The sequence below is a fragment of the Physeter macrocephalus genome, chromosome 8, assembly GCF_002837175.3.
Source record: "Physeter macrocephalus isolate SW-GA chromosome 8, ASM283717v5, whole genome shotgun sequence".
Taxonomy (NCBI): Eukaryota; Metazoa; Chordata; class Mammalia; order Artiodactyla; family Physeteridae; genus Physeter; species Physeter macrocephalus.
Genome location: NC_041221.1, coordinates 137,660,441 through 137,684,955, shown reverse-complemented (window position 1 = coordinate 137,684,955; position 24,515 = coordinate 137,660,441). Strand labels below are relative to the sequence as shown.

General features: G+C 49.4%; 1 protein-coding gene and 1 non-coding gene across 5 annotated transcripts; one reads left to right on the top strand and one right to left on the bottom strand.

Moving 5' to 3' along the window:
- Window positions 1–1,698: 1,698 nt before the first annotated feature.
- TRNAW-CCA (transfer RNA tryptophan (anticodon CCA)) lies at window positions 1,699–1,771 on the bottom strand. Its single transcript has one exon. It is a non-coding gene; the product is annotated as a tRNA-Trp (tRNA).
- Window positions 1,772–12,464: 10,693 nt separating this feature from the next.
- On the top strand, window positions 12,465–23,846 carry SPRY4 (sprouty RTK signaling antagonist 4). Of its 4 annotated transcripts, XM_007114650.4 has the most exons (4): window positions 12,465–12,641; window positions 14,655–14,749; window positions 15,724–15,788; window positions 21,945–23,846. In XM_007114650.4, the coding sequence occupies exon 4, from the start codon at window positions 21,992–21,994 to the stop codon at window positions 22,889–22,891; it is 900 nt and encodes a 299-aa protein (XP_007114712.2). In that variant the 5' UTR covers window positions 12,465–12,641; window positions 14,655–14,749; window positions 15,724–15,788; window positions 21,945–21,991; the 3' UTR covers window positions 22,892–23,846. The 4 variants fall into 4 exon arrangements, with proteins under 4 accessions (XP_007114712.2, XP_007114713.2, XP_007114715.2 ...); XM_007114651.4 differs by lacking the exon at window positions 14,655–14,749; XM_007114652.4 differs by lacking the exons at window positions 12,465–12,641; window positions 14,655–14,749 and adding an exon at window positions 13,471–13,610.
- Window positions 23,847–24,515: the final 669 nt, after the last annotated feature.

The following is a 24,515-nucleotide window of genomic DNA, read 5'->3' as shown; positions in this document are numbered from 1 at the left end:
ATATTACCTGTACTCTATATCAAGGGTCTCCAACCCCCGGGCCAAGGACTGGTACAGGTCCGAGGCCTGTTAGGAACTGGGCTGCACAGCAGGAGGTGAGTGGTGGGCAAGTGAGCAAAGCTTCATCTGCCACTCCCCATCGCTCGCATTACCACCTGAACCATTCCCACCTCCAGGTCCGTGGAAAAACTGTCTTCCATGAAACCGGTCCCTGGTGCCGAAAAGGTTGAAGACCGCTGCCCTATATAATCTGAAAAACGTCAAGCATAAAATTTAATTTAAGGAGCTTTCAGGTGGGAACTGAATCCTAGTAACAGGTAAGAGCAAATACAAATCCTCTCTGAAGGACTACAATTTCAACTCATGCCTCAAAGAATGCCCACGAAATTCTAATAAATTGTGCCTAAAGTTAAAACTCACAAAACATACAAGGAAACAAGGTCCCATAAAGAAAACCAGCAGAAACAAAAAACAACTAATTAGACTCACTAAAATTTGAGATATAGAAATTATCGAGTACAATAAATGTGAGCCTTAAATATATGAGCCAGGAACAAAAGACTAAAAGACTATAAAAAGTAATGAAGCCGGGCTTCCCTGGTGGCGCAGTGGTTGAGAATCCGCCTGCCGACGCAGGGGACACGGGTTCGTGCCCCGGTCCGGGAAGATCCCACGTGCCGTGAAAGAGATAAAGAATAAAAGAACTACATATGTGACATCGGACGACAGAATAAGATGGTCTAATATATATTTAATTGTCTTTACAGAAGAAAATAAGAAGAAAGAATAAGGAAGAAGAGGTACTTGTAGAGTCAACACCAGGACTAGTGTGAGGTGAGTGAGGGGCCTAGGGCCTAAAATTTATTTTAGACAATCACTCTCAGAGCCAATCCTGCATTCGCACAAACTCAAGAATGAGCATCTTTTTAAATCTGATGTCCTCACTGGCTATACACTAGTGCTGGCCCTGCTGAGAATTTTTCCAAATTGTTGTAAGACACCAAACTCTGGATTCAGAAATCCCAAGAAGAATAAAGAAAAATATATTCATGTGTACTTACATCATAGTGAAAGTGCAGAGGGCTTGGGACAAATACAAATCAATAACAAGGAAACTACAATTAGACAGACCACAGACTTCTCAGCAGCCACAGTGGAAGTCAGGACAGTATCTTCAATGTGCTAAGATAAAATAACTGGTGATTGAGAATTTCATCCAAGAATTTAAATATGATAGTGAAAGAAAGTCATTTTTAAACTCACAAAAACCAAGAGAATTTACTACCAACAGACTGTCACTGAAGGAAATACTACAGGATGAATTTCAGGCAGAGAGAAGCCAATCTCAGATGGATAGTCTCATAAAAAGGAACCGTGAACAGAGAGATTGGTAATTCTGTAAGCCACCAATGAACAACATCTAATTGTGTAAAGAAACAATGATGTCTCATCTGTCCTGAAAAAAAAAAAAGAGTGAAAAAACTGGACTACAACAGGAAATAAATGGTGGGGGGAGTTTAAGTTAAAGTAGTTTAAAGTCACTTATTGTTTTGTTTAAGAGGGTAAAAATTGTGATTAAATTTTACTTATTTTTAAAAAAATATTAATTTATTTGGCTGTGCCAGGTCTTAGTAGCAGCACACAGGATCTTCCTTGCGGCATGCGGGATCTTTTTTAGTTGCAACATGTGGGATCTAGTTCCCTGACCAGGGATTGAACCCGGGCCCCCTGCATTTGGAATGCAGAGTCTTAGCTACTGGACCACCAGGGAAGTCCCTGTGATTAAATTTTAAATATCCAGAGGACCCACTAAAAGAATAAATAGACAGAGAGACTGTACCTTCCAAGGCAATCAATGGGGAAAAAATGGGGTGATTAAAAAATTCAATCCATAAGAAGATAAAGTGGAAGGAAAAAATTAAAAAAACCAGGACATAGGGGAAGTTATGTGTGGGTGCAGGGGGTACATGGGAACTCTCTGTACCTTCCTTTCCATTTTGTTATAAACCTAACACTGCTCTAAAAAAATTATGTCTTAAAAACAAACAAACAAAAAAACACACCCAGGACAAACAGCACAAAATAAGATAAAGAGAAACCTGACTAATTCAGTAATTTCTAGCTCTTATGTAAATACACTCTAACTGAAATGTTTTGCTCTGCATTGAGAAGACAAAGCTTGTCAGAATGGCTAGAAAACAAAATCCAGTAATAGGGGCTTATTACAAGTAAAGTAAAAGAGCTAGGTTAAGGAGCTGCTAAAGTTTTCTCCTGCTTTGTCCGTATGTGACTTTTCCATAAAGTCAACCAGAACAAATTTGGTCATGTGACGAGAGTCTGATAAAGGAACCATTTGCAAACATGTGGGCAGAGTGTAAGGAAACCACAGGGAAAGCACAACACCGTGGAACTGGGAAAAACAGGCCTCTGTTACCACCCCTAGCACTGAAAGGCCAAGGAGGGCTGGGCAGTTACGAGAACCCATTCTGGCTCCTTCCAATCCATTTTCCACACTGTGGCTAGAATGACACACTCCCTAACACACACACTCACTCATACACATCTACAGCTTCAAGTCTTTTAAGAGCATCCCATAGTCCTGAGATGGCTAAAAGTGCCTCAACATAGCCTCCAAAGCCTTTTGTGACCTGTCTTTGCCATATCGCCAGCTTTTACTGGGACCAGAGTCCACCTCATTTTCAGCCTTTTAGTCACTGTGGCCTTCTCTTATATTCTTGGATTCACCATGCATGTTCCTTCCCACCTCAGGACCTTGGCATATGCTGTTCTCTGGCTAGACTACTTCTCACTCTACCCTCTAAACCCTCTTATCCCCACTCATCTTTGTGGGCTGAGCTCAAGTGTCACTTACTAGAGGAACTTTCCCAAAGCCCCACCTTCATTATATACCTTCAGGACATTAATACATCTCCTGCAGAGCACTTACCACTATTGTCATTCTCTATTCATATTTGTACAATTATTTGATGAAGGTGTGTCCCACTAGACTGGAAGCTCCATGAGGGCAAGAATGGCACCCTTTTTGCTCACTGCTGTACACTGCCTGGCACCTGGCATCTACCAAAGGCTCAATACATATTGATGAATGAAGGAATGAAAACATCCTTACTAAGAGAAGGACACTTTGCCCAGAAACGAGTGTTATATACCCTAAGAAGCTCTGCCCAGTTTCGTTACACAATTTGCATTCATTCATTCACAGATTATTTACTTGCCATTTCTCTGTGTCAGAGATAACAAAGGGCAGCTTCCTTCAAAAGCCTTTTATGAACATATGGCAAGAACGTGGTGGGAGAGCCTCCAAGCCAGGGCAGTGGATGGCATCTCAGTAAACCTGGTGGGCACTCAAGGTGGAGAACAGGGAGTGCCTCCCCATTCTTGGCCCATCAGACCCAGAGCAAAGGCAGATGGATTGAACAATCAACCGTGAGCCTTTCCCAGGGCCCTAACTGGTGGCCAGGACCACAGTCAATGGCACTCAAGTGATGGAACTCTGGCCATTTTGGCAAAGTGGAGCTGAAGGAGCTGCATTTGGTTGGCTCCAGATAATTGCTAACCACAGCGAAAAATCCTCTGCCTCAAAATTCCCATTTGGGAAAGGGACCAAAAGCATTTCCTTTGATTATTAAAATCTACATCCTGTTCTCTGATTTGACTGACTTTACACATGGATGGTAATGGGTCTATGCCTTGGCTTCCTCATCCTCAATAAGGATGAAAGTTTTCAGGTTGTTTAAGAGCATCAATAAATAATAATAGCAGTAGCAGTAACTAACATTTACTGAACATCACTCTATGCCCGACTCTGAGCTAAGTTCTTTATACATACATAAATACATACATATATATAGTATCTCAATCTTCATGTCAATTAGCTCATGTTGGTCCCCTGCTTAAAATTCTCCAATGACTCCCCTTGATATTAAAATAAAATGTAAACTCCTTACCTCCGCAGTCAAGGCCCTACAGGAATATGATTTCTGCTGTCTTATCTAAAACGGCCTTTCCCCTCAGTCAGCTCCAGCAGCATCAACCTTCTTTCTGCAACTCACTGACACCAAGCTTGTTCCTACCTCATGGCCTTTGTACGAGCTAGCCCTTCTGCCTGAAGTGCTCATCCCTCAGATCCACACATGGCTGCCTCCTGCTGGTCACGTGGGTCTCAGCTCAGTCACTACCTCCCTGACTCCCCTACCCCGCTCACCCTATTACTCCATCACCGCACCCTGTTTTACTGCTGCCATAGCATGTATCGCTATCTTAAATTATCTTAATTTTTTGTTAGCTCCACTATTATCTGTCTCCCTTAACTAGAACATACATTCCATGAGAGCAAAGTCCCATCTATCCTGTTCACTCTTGAATTCTCAGTGCCCAGAACAGAGCCCAGTACACTTCAGGCTTTCCCAAACATTTCTCAAGTTAAAAAAATGGGTGACAGACCCTGTGCAATAAGAGCTACTATACTTACGCCACTTTGTAGATGAAGGACCTGAGGTCTAGTGACATTGGGTGACATGCCCAAGGTCACAGAGGCAGAGGGTAAATAGAGGAGAAGAGTAACAATCGTAACCAGGGCTACCTGCTCCAGGACTTGTGCTCTTAATCACTACACAAACTGAGATTCAGCCCATGACTCCTGTCATGTATCCTCCCCACTACTACCCCCATATTCATTCTTTTTTTTTTTTCAAAGAAATGCTAAATTAAAAAATTTTTTTAATTAATTAATTTATTTATTAAAAAATTTTTTTTTTTTGCGGTACGCGGGCCTCTCACTGTTGTGGCCTCTCCCGTTGCGGAGCACAGGCTCCAGATGCGCAGGCTCAGCGGCCATGGCTCACGGGCCCGGCTACTCCGCGGCATGTGGGATCCTCCCAGACCGGGGCACGAACCCGTGTCCCCTGCATCGGCGGGCGGAGTCTCAACCACCGCGCCACCAGGGAAGTCCTAATTTATTTATTTTTGGCTGTGTTGGGCCTTCCATGCTGCGCGCGGGCTTTCTCTAGTTGCGGCGAGCGGGGGCTACTCTTCGTTGCGGTGCACTGGCCTTTCATTGCGGTGGCCTCTCCTGTTGCAGAACACGGGCTCTAGGCACGTGGGCTTCAGTAGTTGTAGCACGCGGGCCTCAGCAGTTGCGGCTTGCAGGTTCTAGAGTGCAGGCTCAGTAGTTGCGGCGCATGGGCCTAGTTGCTCCACGGCATGTGGGATCTTCCCGGACCAGGGCTCGAACCCGTGTCCTCTGCATTGGCAGGTGGACTCTTAACCACTCACTGTGCCACCAGGGAAGCCCCCCATATTCATTCTTTACATTGAACCTGGCCCAAGAGCTAGGCAGCAAGGAGGCATTGAATAAAGCAGTGCAGCGAGTATGAACTGGTACAACCGCTTTGGATAACTGTTTGGAAATACTAACACTGACCCAGTCTTCAGTTTATATCCACAGATATATTAATATGTGTTCAACCAAAAGCCATGTACAAGAATGTTCACAGAAGCAGCATTCTTCAAACCAAATGCTTGGAACAATCTAAATGTCCATCGAGCAGAATGAATAAGCACATTGTAGGGACTTCCCTGGTGGTCCAGTGGTTAAGACTCCACACTTCCAATGCAGGGGGCGTAGGTTTGATCCCTGGTTGGGGAACTAAGATTCCACATGTTGGATGGCACGGCCAAAACATTTTAAAAAATTAAAAAATAAACACATTGTAGTATAGTCATAAAATGGAATATTATACAGCAACAAAAAAGAAAGTACAACTACATGCAACAACATGGCTGAATCTCACCAGGAGAAAAAGTATCTACTGTATAATTCCCTTTAAAGAAAGATTTTTTTAAAATAGACTATGTTAATCTATGTTGCTAAAAGTCAAAATAGTGACTACCCTTGTGGGTGGAGGTGGGGCATGGTGGTGGTATGGGATGACAAGAGCATGAGTGGGGCTTCCCGAATTGGGTAATGTTTTGTTTCTTGACCTGGACACTAGTTCTACAGTTGTGTTCAGTTCATGAAAATTCATTCAGTTATACACTTCTAATTTGTATACTTTTATGTTATAAAACAATATATTTATGTTGAATCATATGAAATGCCACTTTGTCCATGAAAAGTCACTGCATATTAGCAACTTCACATGGCCCAACTGTTATACTTCAATGAAAGGATTACTTAAGAAAAAAATAAATCCTGCCCAGTTGAATTGCTTCGTATTATACGTGGCTCTGAAAAACCTAGTTATGAGAAAGAGCCTGTGCCTTCCAAGCGCTCTTTGGCAGGTGGTAAACCGGCCCAGGATGGTTGTAAATTCTTCCCCAGGGCCTGAGGCTGGTGCACTTGGTCGTGTACCCCAGAGTCTGGAGTCCAGCCAGCCCTGGTGTAGTGCAAGTCAGCTAGAGGAGGCCCGAATGTCCTCGAGCAGAGTTGAGCCTCTCCAGCCTCAGGCCCAAGGTGTCAGTGGTCCTGGAACACACCAGGTCACACCTGCCCTGCTCTTTGCACTCACTGTGGCCTCCTTCCTGGACATTTGCAAGGTTCCCATTCCTCAGCCTTCAGACTTCCTAGAGAGGCTTTTCCTGACCTCCCTAAAGATCATTCCCCAATCACTGTCACATCCCTTTACTATCCCCTTCATGGATTTGACCAACTTCTGAATTTGTGTTATCATTTGGGTGTTTACTTTTTATTATTTGCTTCCCTCATTGGACTAAGGTATAGGAGAGCAGGAGATTCCTATAACTTGCTCACTGTTGTACCCTCGGGGCCTGGGATGGTGCCTAGTACCTAGAAGCTGCTTAAATATTGGCTGAATGAATCAACAAATGAATGACTGACCAAATGAAATGGCATGAATGGAGGCCAGGGGAGGGGTGGCCCAAATCACAAGTCAAGTCAGAAAGAAGCGCGCAACCCCCATCCCTCTCATGGAACGTGAAAGCCAAGTTCAGCCTCCAGAAAACTGCTGACCCCTCCAGAATCCACATATCCCTTCCTTATCCCTGTGCTTCTCTCAGGGTCCCCATTCTGTTGTATGAAGGACACAGACACTTGTGAGGTATTTACTGAACCACCCTATGGAGTAGAATTATCATGCCCATTAAATATATAATATCGAGAGTCTAAAGGATCAGTAACCCACCTGAGATCCATCAACAATTAAGTGGCAGTCTTTGGGCAAAGTCTAAATACGTCCATTCCCAAAGTCATAGCTCACCCATCACTGCATCAGCTGAGTTTTCAAGATTACCAGGGAATTTCTGTGATTTGCAAGCAAGGGCCAAAAGAGCTCCTCTTGATCTTTGTTTTTTTTCTCCTTCTTCTCTTCCTACTGCTCTCAGTGGTTGCTCTGGATTTAGCTCCCACATCTGAAATAAGCAGTGTGCTTCATTTTATGTGAACTAGTGCACACTTGAACTGTGCCATGTAAATATATTCATTAAAATCTTGATTCAGTAGCCAAAACTGAAACAATGCAAATCTGACTTTATAGTCACACCTATGAGGAAACCACTCTGGACTATGTGAGGTCTTCAGGAAAGCTTCTTTTACATAACATTCCACGGCCCTGTTCAGCAAAGAGTGAAAACCAAGGGTCTTGGAGGAAGAATGGGGAAGAGGAAGCTAGTGACCTGTATTATTGTAACCAAACTAAAATCTTCAAAATTTCCCTATTACACAGAGCAATTAGAGGGACCTCAAAACTAGCTGTGCACTTGGCTCTGAGCTAGATTACTTGAAAATATATCTTGCCCTTTAGGGCTCATGATAATCCCCTGAAGCAGATACTATGACTATCCCCCTTTTTACAATAGAGATCTGAAGAGATTAAGAATTAGGTAAAGTCACCAAGTGTTTAACAACCGCCCCTCCCAATACTGATACAAGAGAATCACCATTCCCAGCTTTATATCACACTATCTGCTACCACTGAAATCCAAGCATCTAAAATCAACTCTTTGGTGAACTATTTAAGATACCCAGCCACACCGTTAAAAAATATAACTTTTGTCCTGCAAAAACTGTACTAGTTAAAGCATCAATGACAGCACAGTATGATTATCTGAACTATTTCCTGATAAAGAAAACTTTGGTTCCATTTGAGAGTGTTTTTCATTTTTCACTTTCTGAAGTTTTGACGCACACAGATAAATAGGCTTCTCTTAAAATTCTATCTTATTCCCATTCATCAAAATGGCTGGGTACGTTGAATCATCATCGAAACGTGTATTCAGCACCTAGACGCTGTTCCAAGGGCTTTATGTGCATTATTCCATTCAAGGTCCACTCAGCCCTTTTTGGTAAGTACTACTATTCGTTTTCATATGACAGAGAAGGAAACTGAGGCACATTAAGTTTGGATAACTTGTCCAAGGCTGTGGAGCTTGTAAAGGTGAGATTGAACCCCAGCAGTCTGTGGTCAGTGTTTGTACATCTGTCTTTCAAGTTCTCCAGGCTCCAAAGCTGAAACACCTGAACACAATGAGCCAGAAAGCCTAGGGGCTACTGCCAGAACAGAGCTCTAACCTCGGGTCTGACACATGGCCCTGGCTATCTTCGCTTGCACTAGCACTCCCCAAGGTTCCTTCTGCCACCCCGTGCCTGGCTGAGTCTGCATTCTGCAGATACGGAATGCAGGGAAACTTCTGCAGGGCCCCCAGGCTGTGGCCCCTCCTTTGCTCTCCTGTACTCTCTAACGCACCACTGATGTTAACTGTAATTAAATCATTCTTTGAAACAAATAAATCATTATTTGTTTAACATCTCTCTCCCCTCCTGACTATATAAACAGTAGCAGTTCCAGAGTTTCCATATAGGTAGGGGCAGGTCATCTACTTGTATTGGGGGGGCTTGGTTCCAGTGCTTCCTATTTGATAGAAGGGTGAGAAAGGTCAATTGAATACAGAAATAAATGAGGTTGCTAATGACGATTATACGTGACACCATGGTGTCACCGCTGACTGTAAGCTCTATACGGACAAAAATAGCATCTATCACCGTAAAGCCAGTACCTGGCACTGTGCCTGATGCATAGGAGGTGTATAATAATGTTTTGTGGAATTAGTAAATAATTAAAACAGAGCCTGTGACTTCTTATCTGAAAAGGAGGGAAGATAAGACCCAGAGCACAGCTTTTTAAAGCTACATGACGTATGAAAACAGGCCGAGCACAGGAATGGCACACAGTAAGTGCTCCATAAATGTCTGCCATTGAATTAGAATTCCTACCTCTCCTCACTCCCACTGCACTCAGCTCCCAGCTTGATAAGAGGGCAAGTCCCAGAATTGAAGCCACTGGACTCCCCTTGTACACGATCTGGTAGGGGTGAAGATGGGGTTAGGGTGAAACGACTATAATTAGCATGGGCAGGAATTCAGGGCTGTTAGGGTCCACCTCCAGCAGAAGAGTTATACCTGGGGAAGAGACAGGGCAGCTTTGGAATGAACAAAGTCACAGGAAGTAGAAAAAAAAAAAAAATGCAGCACAGGCCTACCAGCCACTCAATCCAAAGAATGAAGGTGGTACCGTTAAACTGTGAGGGCACAAATGCTTTGCATTCCCCACCATCTTTCACTCTGTCCCCTCTCCCCCAACCTCTGGCCCCTGGGCTGCAGAAAGGGTTAAAACACAAAAGGGAGTGTGTCGGCCACAGAGTGGCCTCCCCACAGGCACCTTCACATCAGTCTTTCCTCATGCAGACACCTCCCCACCTGTCTCCTCATCCTCCCTCAGGTCACGCCTTCCCAGTCTCCAAGTCTCAACTCATAACCACAGCCCCCCGTCAGAAAGAGACCCCCTGATGCCCAAATTAAAATCAGGTCCTTCGCAGCTCTCCCCATACCCTCAGATCCTGCTTACATCTCCCTCCTAGCACTTATCAAATTGCATAGTCTCTCTTCCCCCCAAATTGTGAGCTTCACTAGGGCAGGGAGGGCTGTCTGTCTCTCACCACCAAGGCCTCAGAGTCAGGGCAGGCCCCACGGCAGAATATATGAATGACTGACTGGATGGATGGATGGATTTCTCCTAACAGTTACCCCCAAACCTCTCCTCTCTTTAGGTTCCAAGGAAGAGTGGAATATGGTCCCCAGTGCCCTCCCAGACACCAAGTCACAGTCTGCTCAGGCATCAGAGACTCCTCCCAGCTCAGGACTGGGGGCTCCTTCATGGTCCCACCATCCCACCAGAGCTGGGGTCTCCTCACTTCTCCTTCAGGAAAGCTGAGAACAGACCAGGAATGGAAGGAACACTGTCTCTTGGCTAATTCCTCTAATGAAGGACACAGGACAGCCACCCCCTACCTCATCTTGACTTTCTTCCATAGTTTAGAAAGGATTTCCTTATTCCCATCCTTTTACTAGTTCCAGCAAGGCCCGTGAGCAACCACTGGCTGGAAAATCACTGCTCCAACTTTCCTTGTTTAACATGCTTAAGTGACTTGCAAGAAACAGGTTTTTAGGCTTGTGATATGAAGATGGGGTGGTAGCAAAGTAGAAAGACCCGGGTTGCAAAGATCTAGAAAATCAGCACCACCATTTATTAGATCTTTCATTTATCAGGTGCAGGACCCTTGGCCTCAATTTCTACATCTGACAAATAGGAATAATGATATTGAGCTGGGATGCCTCTAAAGGGAAGACCTGAACAACTGTAAAATACTCTATTGTCCTAGTAAAGAGTTTTTCTCTTGGCATTAAGTAACATCTTGGCCGTGAAAGGAAGACTGAGCTTTCGTAGGGGCAGAGCCTGCTCTGCCCCCAGGAGCTGAGTAAGGAAATCACACTGCAAAGGTGCGTTTGAGTAGCGAGAAGCCATTTTAGCCTGGACTCGGTGACCTTGGGTTCTGGTCTGGATTTGCAAAATGTCTCTCCCTCTGGCCGTCTCTAGAGCCCCAGCCCCAGCCCCAGATCCAGCCCAAGGCCAGACCTCTGGCCTGGGCTGGAACCTTTCATCGGCTACCTTGACAACAGCCAAGCGCAGATCTGTGGTGGCGTAGGAAGAAAAAACCTGCCTCACAACCTCCCCGTGAAGCGAAAACACCATCAAGACAAACCTTACAGGGGATTCAGACCCTGGCCCGGCTCTTATCCCCGCATCAAAGCCACCCCCTACCCCGGACTCCCCGGAGGCTACAGCCTCCTCCGTTCCTGGGCGGAGCTGGGCCTGCTGCGAGGGCTCCCCGCCTTCCCGGAGTCAGGCCTAATGGCGGGGGCTTTTCTTTTCACCGCCCAGGGCTGAGGCGCTCCCCCCCGCCCCCGCCGCCCCATCATTAACTGCAAAGAAAAGATCCCGGCCATTTCCATTTCCTCTGCGGCTCAAGAGCTCTGTTGTTATTTAATCCCGTGGCCACCCCGGCAGCATCCTCGGCGCGGACGGCTCCACCCATCCACCTGGCCAATTCTCGGCCGCTCCCGCTTCCCCGGAGGGGCGCAAGTAGGGGTGGCTGGGGAGAGGCGCCTACAGCAGCAAAAGGCTGTGGCCTTCGGAGGACACAGGGTCCTCAGGCCCGTGTCCCGTGAGGGCTGGGAAACGCACGGAGAGGGGAGCACTAGCCAGGGCAGCTAAGGGCGGGCGGACGCCGGGGCACTGCGGACGTTACCCTGGAGTTGGGGGGGAAGGGGGGCGCTGCCAGGCGAGAGCCAGGTCTCTAGCTGAGTAGCCAGTATCACCCTGGGGGGTACTAGAGCCGGAAGAGGCCTCGGCCCAGTCGCTGTCCACACCCAAGAAATGGGGGGAGGGGTGGTCCGCGCTTACTCAAGGGAGACTCAACCTCAGGAAAGGAACCAGATTCACTCAGCAATCCCCACTCCGCGCTTCTTTGATATGGACGTTTGACATTTTCTTAATTTTTGGTAAACACAGCTTCAAGACCCCTCGCCTCCCGACGCCCCTAGTCTAGAGAAAGAGAAGGCCCTCAGCAGGGGTCTTCCCGTTCCCCGGCCCTCCCGACTGCCTGCGGCGGGTAGAAATCCCTAGATCTAGGTGTGTCCTCCCCAACCCAGCTCTCAGCCCAGGATCCTGAGGCCGCAGTGCCCCCCCGCCCCCCAGCAACACTGACGGTTCCAGCCCAGGCCCGCAGTGGCGTGAAGGTGGCCTTTACCTCCTCTCGCAGGCTGGGAGGGGGTACAGCCCGCGCAGCTGAGCCAGCTGCAGCAGTCGCCGCCGCCCTCCATTCATAAAGGAAAAAAAAAAAAAAAAGGCAACAACAACCTCCACCCCTCTTTGTAAAAGAACGACGGCCCCTGGAGGAGCGAGAGCCAGCCCCAGCAATCACGGGTTAAGTTCTTTTCCGGCCCCCCATTCATAAAAAAAGGAGCGCGGCGCATGCGCGCGCGGGGTCTCTTGTGCCCACCCATTCATAGAATCGCGAACTGCGCGCGTGCGCACAGGATCTCCCTTCCCTCCCATTCATAAAAAAGCCATTTTCCCAGGCAGTGGTTGCAACATCGCCGCGGAGGCAGCGAGAGGGGCTGACAGCGCGGTGCTGGCGCTGAGGAGCGCAGGGAGCAGTGCCGGTTTCTCCGGCCGGCGTCTGCGAGGACAGCGGCGTCCGACCCACTCGGGTTCGGGAATTCACACAGACGTGGAGCAATGCTTGTGACTCTGCGGCTCCTCAAAGTAAGTCCCCGACCGGCTTCGGGATGTGAAGCTGCCCCTCTCTGAGTCGCGACGCGACTCCCCCTCGGGCTGGGGCAAATGGTGCGCTATTTCTAGGCGCGCCTCAGTGTTCCTTCCCTCTCTCTGCGCCTCCTGGAGCCGCTGCGGTGCGCCGCAGCTCCCTGACGCCCTCGGCTGGGCCGGCAAGGCGCCGGGGGTGTTCACAGCTTGGCACCGGCGTTCCCGACCCCCGGGCACTGCCAAGCACGGCTTCCCCACTCTCTACGACTCGGAAGCTCCGTGCGTGTCCCGGGAGTTTGCTTCTGGCCTGGCCTTTTTTCTCCTGCCACCGGCCTCGGGTGCTGGAACAGGCGGCTCTAGGCTCCGTCAGGAGCCACCTCTTGGGTCCGGCGGGCGCCCTCGCCCTGGGCGGCTCGCCCACCCCGGGCTCGCTGCCCACGGTGCCAGCTCTGCCGTAGATCTCCCCAGCCCGCCGCAGCGGCCTATGTTCGACGTAGGTTTTTCTTTCTCCTTCGGAGCCGTGAGGGACTGGGTTTTCTTCCCTTCTGCCTCCCCCTCGATGGTCAGCGCGGGGCTGGCCGGGACTGGGCATTTCTGCTCTCTCTCTCTTTGGCGAGGCGGTTCTTCACCGTCTGACCTTTGCTCTGCTGCCGCATTTTATGCTGTGCAGCTGCCTTGCAGTTGCCTTTTCCTTCCCCGGCCTCTGCAGGGCCCGAGGCTCCTCGGCCTCCTCGTGCCTCCCTATCCCCGGGCCTCCCTATCCCCGGGCACCGAGCTGTGCCAGGCCCCGGGGCCCCCGGGCCGCGCTGGGGCTGTGGTAGGGGCTGAAGGTGCGTTTCCATAACGCCGGGCGTGTGGGAGCTGGAGGAAGAGGCTGCGTGCGTAGAAGAGATAAGGCTCTCGCTTTCTCTCCTTCCTTCTTGGTGGTACCAGGCTTGACATCACCAAGAAGAGAGGAGGATAGAGACGGTACGTTCTGAAAATTCTGAATCGCCAAGCCTACGGGGGCAATGAAGGGGGGTGAGGGCAAATTTGGCCAGCCAGGACAGCTGGAGCTTGGCTCCATCACTGGGACCAGGGCTTTGCCCAGTTTCCCCTCCATACAGACGATCAAAAAGCATTTAGACAGTAGCTGCTCTTGTGCAAGAAGACGGTTTCTCAATTTTCTTTGATTGGGTGCTGGGGGTTGTGGGCAGAGGAGGCAGGAGAGGCGGAAAATGGTTGCATGGCTTGATGGGCTGAGCGATGGACTGAAGAAGCGAACTGGGCTGGAGGGGCTGGATGGGGTCAGAAGGAAGAGCTGCTGGCTGCCTCATGCACCAGCTGCTGGGTGGGTATCCATATTGCCAGGCCTGGGTGAGGGCAGAAGGCTGCCTTCTGGCCCATCGAGGCTCAGAGACCACTTCCCCCCCCCCCCAACCCCAGCATGATTCGCGATGAAAGGAAGGTTGTGGGTTCGGTGGGGTGCCCAGACGCAGTGTGAACCCCCTCTTTCCTGCTTCCAAACCAGTGGCCTGATTCTCTCCAGTTTGGGAAGGGGTGAGAGCAAGTGCATGTCTGTCTGGTTAGCTGACCAAGGCTCTCCAGTCTCTCTGAGCCTCTTGGGGGATACAAAGCTGGCAGGTGAAGGCCCAGAGCATTTAGGAAATGTGGGTTTATCAATCTTTTAATAAGCTCGGTCAGGCCTGAGGCCCTACCCAATATTACACTGGTGATTTCACAATGTTTAGAGTTCCCCCGGATCTTCATACGAATGGAGCATAAACATCTGAAAGTTTCAGTTTTTCCCTTAGTGTGTGGGTGTGGGGAAGACTAGGAAAGGGAGGGCAGCCATTGACAATGCCCCCCACACCTACCTCTCTACCCGCTACCGCAGCCCTCTCTCTCTCTCTCTCTCTCTCCCTCTCCCTCTCTCTCCCTCTCTCTTTCTCTGTCTCCTTCTCTCTCAGCAGAAGGGTGGGAAAGAAGTTGTAGTTGTGTCCAGTGTGAAATCAAATTTTCTCTCTTTCCTAGCCCTTGGGAGGGTCCTCACCTGCCAGAAGGCTCCAGACGAATTCTAATATGAGCAGTGCACATCCTGACCAACTGAGCTGCGTGGCCAGTACTGGGTAGGGGGCATTTTGGTGGCAGATTTCTAAAATCTCCTTGATGGACAAATGTTGGTCAGCTTGATGAGGAAGACTTTAAAGACGTCTCTGGGTTATCTTCCTTTTTAGGTTCTGAACTCTGGAGTAAGTGCTCTCCTGCTCATTGCCATGACTTTTACCAAATTATCCTCTGAAATGGCAACATCTCCTTAAAGCTTTGGTAGGGTGAGGTGGAAAGAGACTGATCACATGGAATAGTATGTTTCCTGGTTAAAGCAGGGTAGAGGCTGGGGGCATTTGGAGCTCGCAGATGTCATTTTTGTTTTCATCCTTCCAGAATAGGTGGAGAGAGGGGCTCTTTGGAACTCCACCTCCCCACTCTGGTAAACCTGACACTGCCTCTGCCCAGAGGTTTGGCTGACTTGAAAAACAAATGAAGGCAGCCTTTCATTGCAGAGTTTGAAAGTCAGTGATTTTAAAACTAAGGGAGGAAAAAACACTCATAAACACCTCCAGAAATGACCGTTGAGGTGTGTTGCTCTGGGGTTTAATACTTTGGGATCACCAAAGTACAAATACTTTGGGTGGGATTCTCTTCCAATTTCTGATGTTACTAGTCCCTTCATGTGACATCTTCCGGCCCCCACGAGCATTTTTCTTTCCCCGGGCCATCATCCTCTTGGGTAGGGCCTGGGTGATGGTACCAGGAGGCTTAGAAAGGAGTCCCTTCTCTTCAGAGAAGAAGGTCAGTGTTCTTAGAAAGTTACGGCATTCAATGTGGTTCTGCATCCAGAGTTGTCTGTCATCTAGGCCCTACTGAGGTGGAAGTTTCCTTGTGAGGAAAACCTCTGGATCTAGGGATAGAATGAAAAATTTTGGATTTAGGATGTCAGCATGGCAAGAGTGGAGAAGGTTCCGTCTCATGGTCAACTTGGATCTACCTGACAGAAGGGAAAGCAATGACTCATTGGAATATATTTTTACTCTCTCAAAAGAGCCAAAGGAAGAAGGTGATGAAGGGCAACATAACCGAAGACTGTATTACCTCTTCCAGACCAAGGTAGGGGCTGGGTCAAAGCAGATGAGGGGCTAGGAAATGTGCTAAGCTTGGGCCTTAGTCTCCCCATCTGCAGAGTGGGACAAAGAAACTCCTCCCGAGGGGCCAGGGCCAGCTGAGCAGCTAGCAAGTGTGCAGGGCTGGGGCTGTGCCCCTTGTTACTACTGGGTGCCTAGTAAGGAGGTCTTGGTTGTAAGGGAGCCCCTTCCTCCACAGGAGCTGTGGGGTGCTGTGTGATGTAAGAGGCGGAGGATGCTTAGCTCTCGAGGGGGCCTGGGGCCACCCTGCAGATCCGGACAGCTGACGAGGCTGGGGATGTATCCGGGACATGTGGCTGGGTTTAAGAGGCTCCACCGTTCAGCTGTGATCACGATTGTTCTTTCCAAGGACAGTTGGTGGAGGAAGCAAGGGCACCGGGGAGGGAGCACAGATGTGCTGGATCTCACGGAGGAGGGAAGGGGCCCTTCTGGGGCAGGTGGTCATTTGCAGAAAAGTGGTTTCCCTTGTCTCTTTCTGGTTGGCGGGGGGAAGGGGGAGTCATTTCCTGCCCCATCCCAGGAGTAAGCTAACATCTATTATTGGAAGTCCAATTCTTAGTGGAGGGTGGTGAGACGAATAAAATGATCTTGGTGTCAGTGAGAGAGGGGGGGTCCTCCCCTGGGGTTTAGATTTCTGGTCCCCCACCCCCAAACTTTGATGTGGGCCAGTGGTTCCCCGACTGTACCAGTAGTTAACAGACTTCTTCTAGCCCCATTCTTTTCTCACTCTTGACTTCTAATCCCTCTTTAAGGGGATCTGAGCAGACAACAATTCTGAGGGGAATACATCGAAGCCAAAATTTGTAGCCGGTTAGAATATCCCAGAGCCAAAGTACCTCTCCCACTCACCCTGGCACTGGGGCTTTGGAGCTCAGCTGGTTGTGGAAAAAGAAGAGAAAAGGGTTGGGAACTGATAAATGGGGATGGGACAAAGTGAGGAAAAGCAGCTGCTTTTTTTGTGATCTCTGACAGGTTATGACCAGAGGTCAGCTCCTTAGTGCTAGTGGTGGGTGGCGGGGAGGAGCAAGGTTTCTCAGGCAAATCCAGCTGCCTAAATGCTTTATTTGCCGCAGAGATTGTCTCCCTCGGTGGGGTGTAGGGAAGGCAAGTCCCTGGCTTCCCTCATCCCCCTTGCCCCCTTTTAAAAAGTCTTTTTGAAGCAATAGTCATTATTTAGTTGGAGCTTAATGAACTAAACTGGAGTGTTGTCCCAAAGAACCCAAGCGAGAGTGGTAGATAGTGGTGGGCGGGCTCTCATGAAGCCTAGAGACCTTTTTCTCTGAGCTGTTAAAGGCTTAAACAGCCTTCCCTGAAGGCACCTGCTGGGACTGAATGGGGCAGTGCAGAAACTGCCCTTTCATTCAGAGCCCCTTGCCAGTTTGGCATTAGCTGACCTGTAGTTTTCAAAGTACAACTGTCAGGTTTTCCTAATATTTTTCAACTCCTCTCCCTGGGATAAGTCCAGGGGAAGGGGGTGGATGGGTGGAACAGACATTTAACACGCCTCTTGATTCTTTCCAGCCAGCCTGCATTGAGCTGTCTGCCGCCTTGATGCTCAGCCCCTCCCCACAGGTACACATGCAGTGTCAGGCTCACAGAGGAAGCCGCAAATACAGGGCAGTGTGCTCTGGGCTTTTCGATATCCTGCTGGTTCAGTATTCTAGGACTCTCTTCTTCTGCCTTCCTTTTACCCTAGCTCCTCCTTCCCTTCCCCACAGACCTGGACCAGGAAGCCGCATCCATGAACGTGCCCTAGGGACCCTTAAGTTCAGCTTTATAGGTGGGAGGAGACGGGATTCCCACCCGCTCTAGGCTTTCCTTTTAGGGACTGCTTTGTGGTGAGATCTTACCAATGAGACCCATTCAACCTTAAGAAAACTAAAAATGAAAACACTTAGAAAAATGGGGGTGTGTGAGGTGACAAAAGGGATGCCAAAGAAAATGGAAGTGTGAAGATGTCTTGCGCTCTGACCCTTCCTTTAATGACAGATCTCAAACCCCCAGCCTCTGCTTTCCACACTGAAAATTCCCCTAACTGGGGGCCAGTCTGATGTCAGCCCTGTCTGGCTTCATTTCCAGGCTGGTTGGGTTAAGAGCCCGAAGATGGCCCGATGAGGTTCCCTGTGGGCTGGTGGCAGACCTGGGAGACTGGTGGAGTTCATGGCTATAAGAGAGAAGGGTGCTTCCGTGCCCTTCCATGAATACCCAGAAGTTATTGCAAGTCAGGGTGGCAGGGCTGAAGTTGCAGCCTCTAGAGCCTCTGCTACCTGGGTTCGAATCCTGCCCTGACCACTTGCCTGCTCTATGACCTTTTGTTCTTCCATTTCTTCCTCTGCAAAATGGGTATCATCCTCCAAGGTGATGGTGAGGATTGAAGGAGAAAAATCATTGAGGATTTAGCACAGAGCTTGGCACCAAAAAATGTTTCATAAATGCTTGCTGCTCCCCTAATTATTAATTATTATTATTAGAAGGTTGGAATGGAGGTAAAAGTTTCCCTTCCTCATGCTAATCCCATAAGGCTGCCACCTAAAATTCGATAGAGGTGCTTCTGTGGCTAAGTGGACTGCTGGCTTTGTTTCTCTGTCCGCAGTCTTCCAAATTGGCCATCAGTCTCCTAAACAGCCTAAATGAGGCAAAGCCTCCTCTCTCCTATTTGTATTATAAATTTCTTCCTTCCTTGCAGGCGAAGCAGAGTTCATATTAAACTGCACTTAAGTTTGGCAGCGTTGCTCCGACTGGAGGGTGGGTGTGTCCCAGTGAGTAGAGATCAATCTTCGAAGCCGAGGACTTGCGGGGGGTTTGAGACACCATTTAGCTGTGTTGAGGGGTTATCAAACAGGCTATCGGGGAAGTTGTTTTTCTTGTCAGCCAAATGAATACCACCCTCCTGCGGAGGGTCCCGGCTAATTGGGAGGTGAGGCCTTCATGAAGCCTGAGAAGGTTGGAGTGGTACAACTCTGAGCCCCTGGTGGCCGGAAGGCATCTTCCATCAGGGTTATGATAGGGAAGATGCATTTTAGAATATGCCTGCTGGAGCCATCTTGGATGCAGCATGTCCCAAGAGAGCTGAGTCATCGTGGACTGAGCTCCCACCCCCATGTCTGGCCCTGAGTGCAGGCCCAGATGTTGACAGCTGCCTCTGGAGGGTGATGGGAGCCTGCTAATGCCAATATCCCCATCGCCTGCAGACGCTGCTCCCACCCTGGCTTCCTGGTGGGACTTTTCCTTGGGACTTTTTCCATGAATCTGCCTTGTGATTCCAGGGCCTATTAAAATTCCCAAGCATTGCCCATGCTTTTTGCTTCCTCCATAGAAAGTGTGCCCGTTCTTATAGAACCCCAGGAATAGAATCAGGGGAAGGAGAGTGGATAAACTGTATAGGGGAGGGAGTACCCACAGCATGGCCAGTCCCAGTCCTAGTCCTAAGAGGCAAAAAGCCTAACTACATAGGGCAATACAACCTTCAAACTACCATTGACATTTTGTTGGCAGGACCCTGCGTATTTGTGACCTGAGCTTCTGGAATAAGGGAATCGCGTTGTCTTTGTCCTGGTTGGGGGTTCTGGCTGAGGCACCTCTTGGCTGGCGCCAGAGTTGTCTCCTGTGCCTCTGTCAGCATTTTCTATTCTTCTGCCTAGTCACACCTTTTCCTCCAGGCAAAGGTCTAGGACCCGGGACTCCTAACCTTCTTCTCTTGACCCCAAACCCACTTATTCTAGAAGCAAGGCTTTGGAGTGCCTGCAAAGAATAAAGTGGGCTGAGGTAGCATCCCCTGAAGTTCTGCCCCGTGGCCATCTTGATCCTTGGAAAAACTCCTCTCTTGAATGCTTAACTAACATCCACCCATCCAGCCCTGACCCCAGGCTCCCCAAAGGAGACTGCCTTGGCAGATGACTATTTCTTGGTGGCAAGACCTGCCAGCCACTTAAGTCTAACTCTGCCATGGGGAAGTCTCCTTTTTGAAGACCATGCTCTCCTGACATGTGGAGGGAACACAGAGGCAGGAGGCAGGCTACCTCTAGGCAGACATCCTCTGAGATGGGAGAAACTGCACAGAAATCTCTCTGAAGTAGATAGGACTGTGGGAGCAAAGCCCTTGTTCATGAGCCCGTGGTTCATGCCTTTGCGAAGGGGAAATATCAGTTGACTGAGCAATGAACCTTGCAGAAAAGACTTAATGCTTTTTTTTTTTGCAGTATACAGATGAGAACCTTGTGGATAAGCTCCCTTTCGTCCACTTCATGAACTTCGCATCTAGATCTAGTTCTTTATTTCAGACAGGCTGGAAAGCATCTAAGGAGGCCCTTCCCCAATTTAACCATTTCTGATCAAACTGTTGTTTCCAAGCAGGGGAAGTATAATACAGAGTTGCCCTGAATACCTTTTTTTTCTCTTTTCAATCTTTACTATAGACATTGATAAGTATGGATGTGTCACTAGGGGCAGGTGTTATTCTCCTGTGATGGGAATACTGGGATGACCAGCTGTGTCCCAAGTCTGGGAGGGATACAGGGTTACAACTGGAAGTGGAAACCTATCCACATCCCCTTCTTAGGCATCACCTTTGAGGCAAGGTGAACCTAATAACGGAGGTACAGTGTCAGCTCTCCAAATTAGAACATCATTAACATCTTGAAAAATCATTTATGAAACCCCATCCCATAGCATATTAATCCAATGGTCTTTTTTTGTCTTTTTTTTTCCCCCCCAAAGGTGGTTATCTTCCCCTTTTATCCGAACCCTGGCTATCTGTTCTGTCCCCCACTCCCAAGCCTGGTGGAATCTTCCCAGAGTCTAATCTTTCTCTGGGATTCCAAATCGTGCCCCTTGGGCAGAGGTCTTGGCCTCTGTTGCTATTTCTTTAAATTGATCTCCAGCCGAATTCTGAATGTAAAGGTCAGCAGGCGAGGAAATGGCACTTCTAATAGAAAACAATGTGCACTTTCTAAATTTGAACCAAGCCGTTTCCGCTCTTTGATTTAAGTGACTTCCTGGGGTTCCGTGTCAGGCACTGCAGTTGAATCTCTGGCCGGATTCCAACTTAAAATTGCACTCTCTCGGTGAAATTAGAAACTGATCCAGGGTTGGCTTAGCTATTCTAGTAAATAGCATTTAGGCTGAACGTTCAGCTCAGCACTTGACAATGGGTGATGTGAGTGCCCCTTGGGAGGATTTCCCATCCAAGTTGTCAGAGGTGCCACCTACCCAGGGGTTATTAGCCACTAGATGTTGCTGCTCTTAGAAGCAGTGGTAATAAGTTAATATCCTGGATGTGCAGGCATCAGATACAGCTCTTCGTTCTCTTGTGACTATCTGAAATAAAGGCTTTTGTTTATCCAGCTGATAAACTACATGGGAGCATACAGGGACTGTCTGTCATGGTCACCACATCCTCAGCACAACGCCTGGTACTTATTAGTCGTGCTTATTAGTGCTCAGGAAATCTAAACGGTTGCTCCCTGGGATGGTGATAAATTAGAGTATGTGCTGTGTGTCGGGCAAAATGCTAGGTCCTAGATAGCATTTTCTCATTTAGTCCTCACAAGAACCCATTTTACAGATGAAAATACTAAGGCATAGAGGTTAAAGAACCTCATTCACAGTAACACTGCTAGGCGGAGGTGAGAATTTGGACTTGGATCTGATTCCAGAGCCTGTGTTTATAACTGCTAAGCTGTATCTGTCTTAAAATCAGGAGCATGTTTCATGGGGGTTATAAGAATGAACTCGGACGGCACAGGTTTGAGCCCTAGTTCTGCTGCTGGTGGTTTTGTGTGACTGTGGACAAGTTACTCTGAACATGAGTTTCCTGTAACTAGAAAAGGGATAATAATAGCTACATTTTAGGTTTATTGTGAAGAGTCAATGACGTAATAAATATGGTGCTTAGAAGAGTCCCTGGCACGTAGTAAGTACTAAATAAGTTATTTCTACCACTTATTATTGTTGTTGTTGCTGTCATTATTAATCATCTAAGCCATAATGCTGGAGAGTCCACCAAAGGAATGCCAGTTCCCATTTCATTTGGGCTCCCCAAGGACCTGACGGCGGGGTGGGTGTGCTAACAGGCCACATACTGATGCCTGGAATCCATTCTCTCTTCTGCCCCTGACTCCAGGGCCCCTAGAAGCCTGTTTCTCTGCACAGCCCAGGACCTCTGGCCCCATGGAGCCCCCGATCCCACAGAGCGTCCCCTTGACTCCTAGCTCAGTCATGGTCCAGCCTCTCCTGGACAGCCGTATGGCCCACGGCCGGCTCCAACACCCCCTCACCATTCTCCCCATCGACCAGATGAAGACCAGCCACGTGGAGAACGACTACATCGACAACCCCGGCCTGGCAGCCCCCACCGGCCCTAAGCGGACCCGGGGTGGAGCCCCCGAGCTGGCCCTGACACCCGCCCGCTGTGACCAGGACATCACCCACCACTGGATCTCCTTCAGCGGGCGCCCCAGCTCTGTGAGCAGCAGCAGCAGCGCGTCCTCCGACCAGCGCCTCTTAGACCACGTGGCTCCCCCGCCCGTGGCTGGCCAGGCCTCCCCGAGGGCCGTGCGTGTCCAGCCCAAGGCCATCCACTGCAAGCCGCTGGACCTCAAGGGCCCAGCCGCCCCCCCGGAGCTGGACAAGCACTTCTTGCTGTGCGAGGCCTGCGGGAAGTGTAAGTGCAAGGAGTGCGCGTCCCCCCGGACGTTGCCCTCCTGCTGGGTCTGCAACCAGGAGTGCCTGTGCTCCGCCCAGACGCTGGTCAACTACGGCACCTGCATGTGCCTGGTGCAGGGCGTCTTCTACCACTGCACCAACGAGGACGATGAGGGCTCCTGCGCCGACCACCCCTGCTCCTGTTCCCGCTCAAACTGCTGCGCCCGCTGGTCCTTCATGGGCGCCCTCTCCCTGGTGCTGCCCTGCCTGCTCTGCTACCTGCCCGCCACCGGCTGCGTGAAGCTGGCCCAGCGCGGCTATGACCGCCTGCGCCGCCCCGGATGCCGCTGCAAGCACACGAACAGCGTCATCTGCAAGGCAGCCGCCGGGGACGCCAAGGCCAGCAGACCCGACAAGCCTTTCTGACACCTGGGGTCACGTCCCGGCGCTTCCCCCTGGAAACTTGGTTCCCTTCTCACACCTGAGAAAGGGCCACCACAGCCAGGCCAGAGGTTTTAGCATCCTCAGGCTGACCCTGCCAGTCTGCCCACTCCCTACCGCCAGCTTCTGAAGAAACAAGAGACCACAATCACCCATCTTTCTCTTCCCCAAAAGGATGAAGAAGCACTTTGGGTTTTTTGTTTTGTTTTGTTTTGTTTTCCCAGGGTCCTGGAACTTTGTGTGAAACAGATAGTGGCAGGGGCGTGGTGTGGTTTGGGGACGATTTTTCGTTTTCAGAAGATGGAACACAGATGTGGACACATATCCGGAAGTTGCAGCTGCCTGAATGCCTTCCCAGCCCTCCTCCTCCCTCCCTCTCTCCCCACTCTTTTGCATTCTCTCTGGCTGCCTGGGAGGAATCGGTAACTGAGTGGCCAGGGGACCTTGGAAGAAGACCCTTGGAGTTTTGCCGTCTATACCTTCTTCTCCCAGCCTCTACCCCGGTTTGCCCCCACATGTTGGGCAAGGTGTAGACCCTGGCGATCCCTGTTGTATATACTTGGGAGCCCCCCTCGTTCCTCGCTCTGCCTGGAGCCACGGATGGATTTAGGAACCACTGCACAGTACCTTTTCTCCCTTCCAGCTTCCTCACTAACTCTTTGGGGGTGTTCCACTCATAAAAACACCGTCCTTCGGCTCTTACTGGGTCACAGACTCACCCGCCCGCTACGTGTCCCAAGTTCTCTCTACCCGGATCTTTTCCAGAAACTTTATGGGTAGAGAAGGCCAGGGTGGCAAATTCGAGACCAAATAGCATTTTGCCAATGAGTCTGAGGCTGTGGTCTCTGGATCCAGTCATTATGTTTTTATAGAATCATTAAACCAGATGCTAACGGTGTTTTAAGAAATAATAGTAAAACACTTGCTTCCTTTTGGGCCACCCCCAGGAAGGGCTGATTTCAAAATCTGGGGGGGCGAGCAACCTCAAGGAACACAATCCCCCTCCCCACCAAGAAGAGGATTTTAACAACAAAGGAGAGGCAGCACCTCCCATTGGCAGAGTGAGAGTTGAGGCGAGCTGGGTGTGGGTTTCTTCTCTCTCGATTCTGCTGCTTGCTGTCATAGCCTTTTGTGTACAGTGTCTGTATCTTTCATGTAAATAGATGATGAAAAAAGAGTCTATTTTAGTGTTAGGAAGCCCTGGCGGGGGAGTCAGAAGAATGCAGGTGGGGGAAAGATTCTCCGGGGGCTTCTTGGGATTGAGCCCTGCTTCTGTGCATGGCTACGTGAGCCCCTCCCAACAGCCCCCAAAGACGTAGCAACTCTTTCTCTCAAGGTGCTAAAGGACTCAGAAAGTGCAGCTCGTCCGGTGGGTAGGTACTTGTTGCATGCAAAAGCTGTAGTGTGTCCGGTCCTTCCTCCCTAGCTATTGTGCGGGGTTTTTGCTTAGTGTGGTATTTTGTGCCTCCCTCTCTTTCCCCCCATGAGAGAAAGTAGTCTGGGTCAGAAAAGCTACCCCAGGTGATATTGGAAGTGCACTAGGCACAGCATTTGTAGCATTTCCAGTTTGTTCTGTAGGAACAGAAGAGCCTCCAGGAAGGAGGCAAGG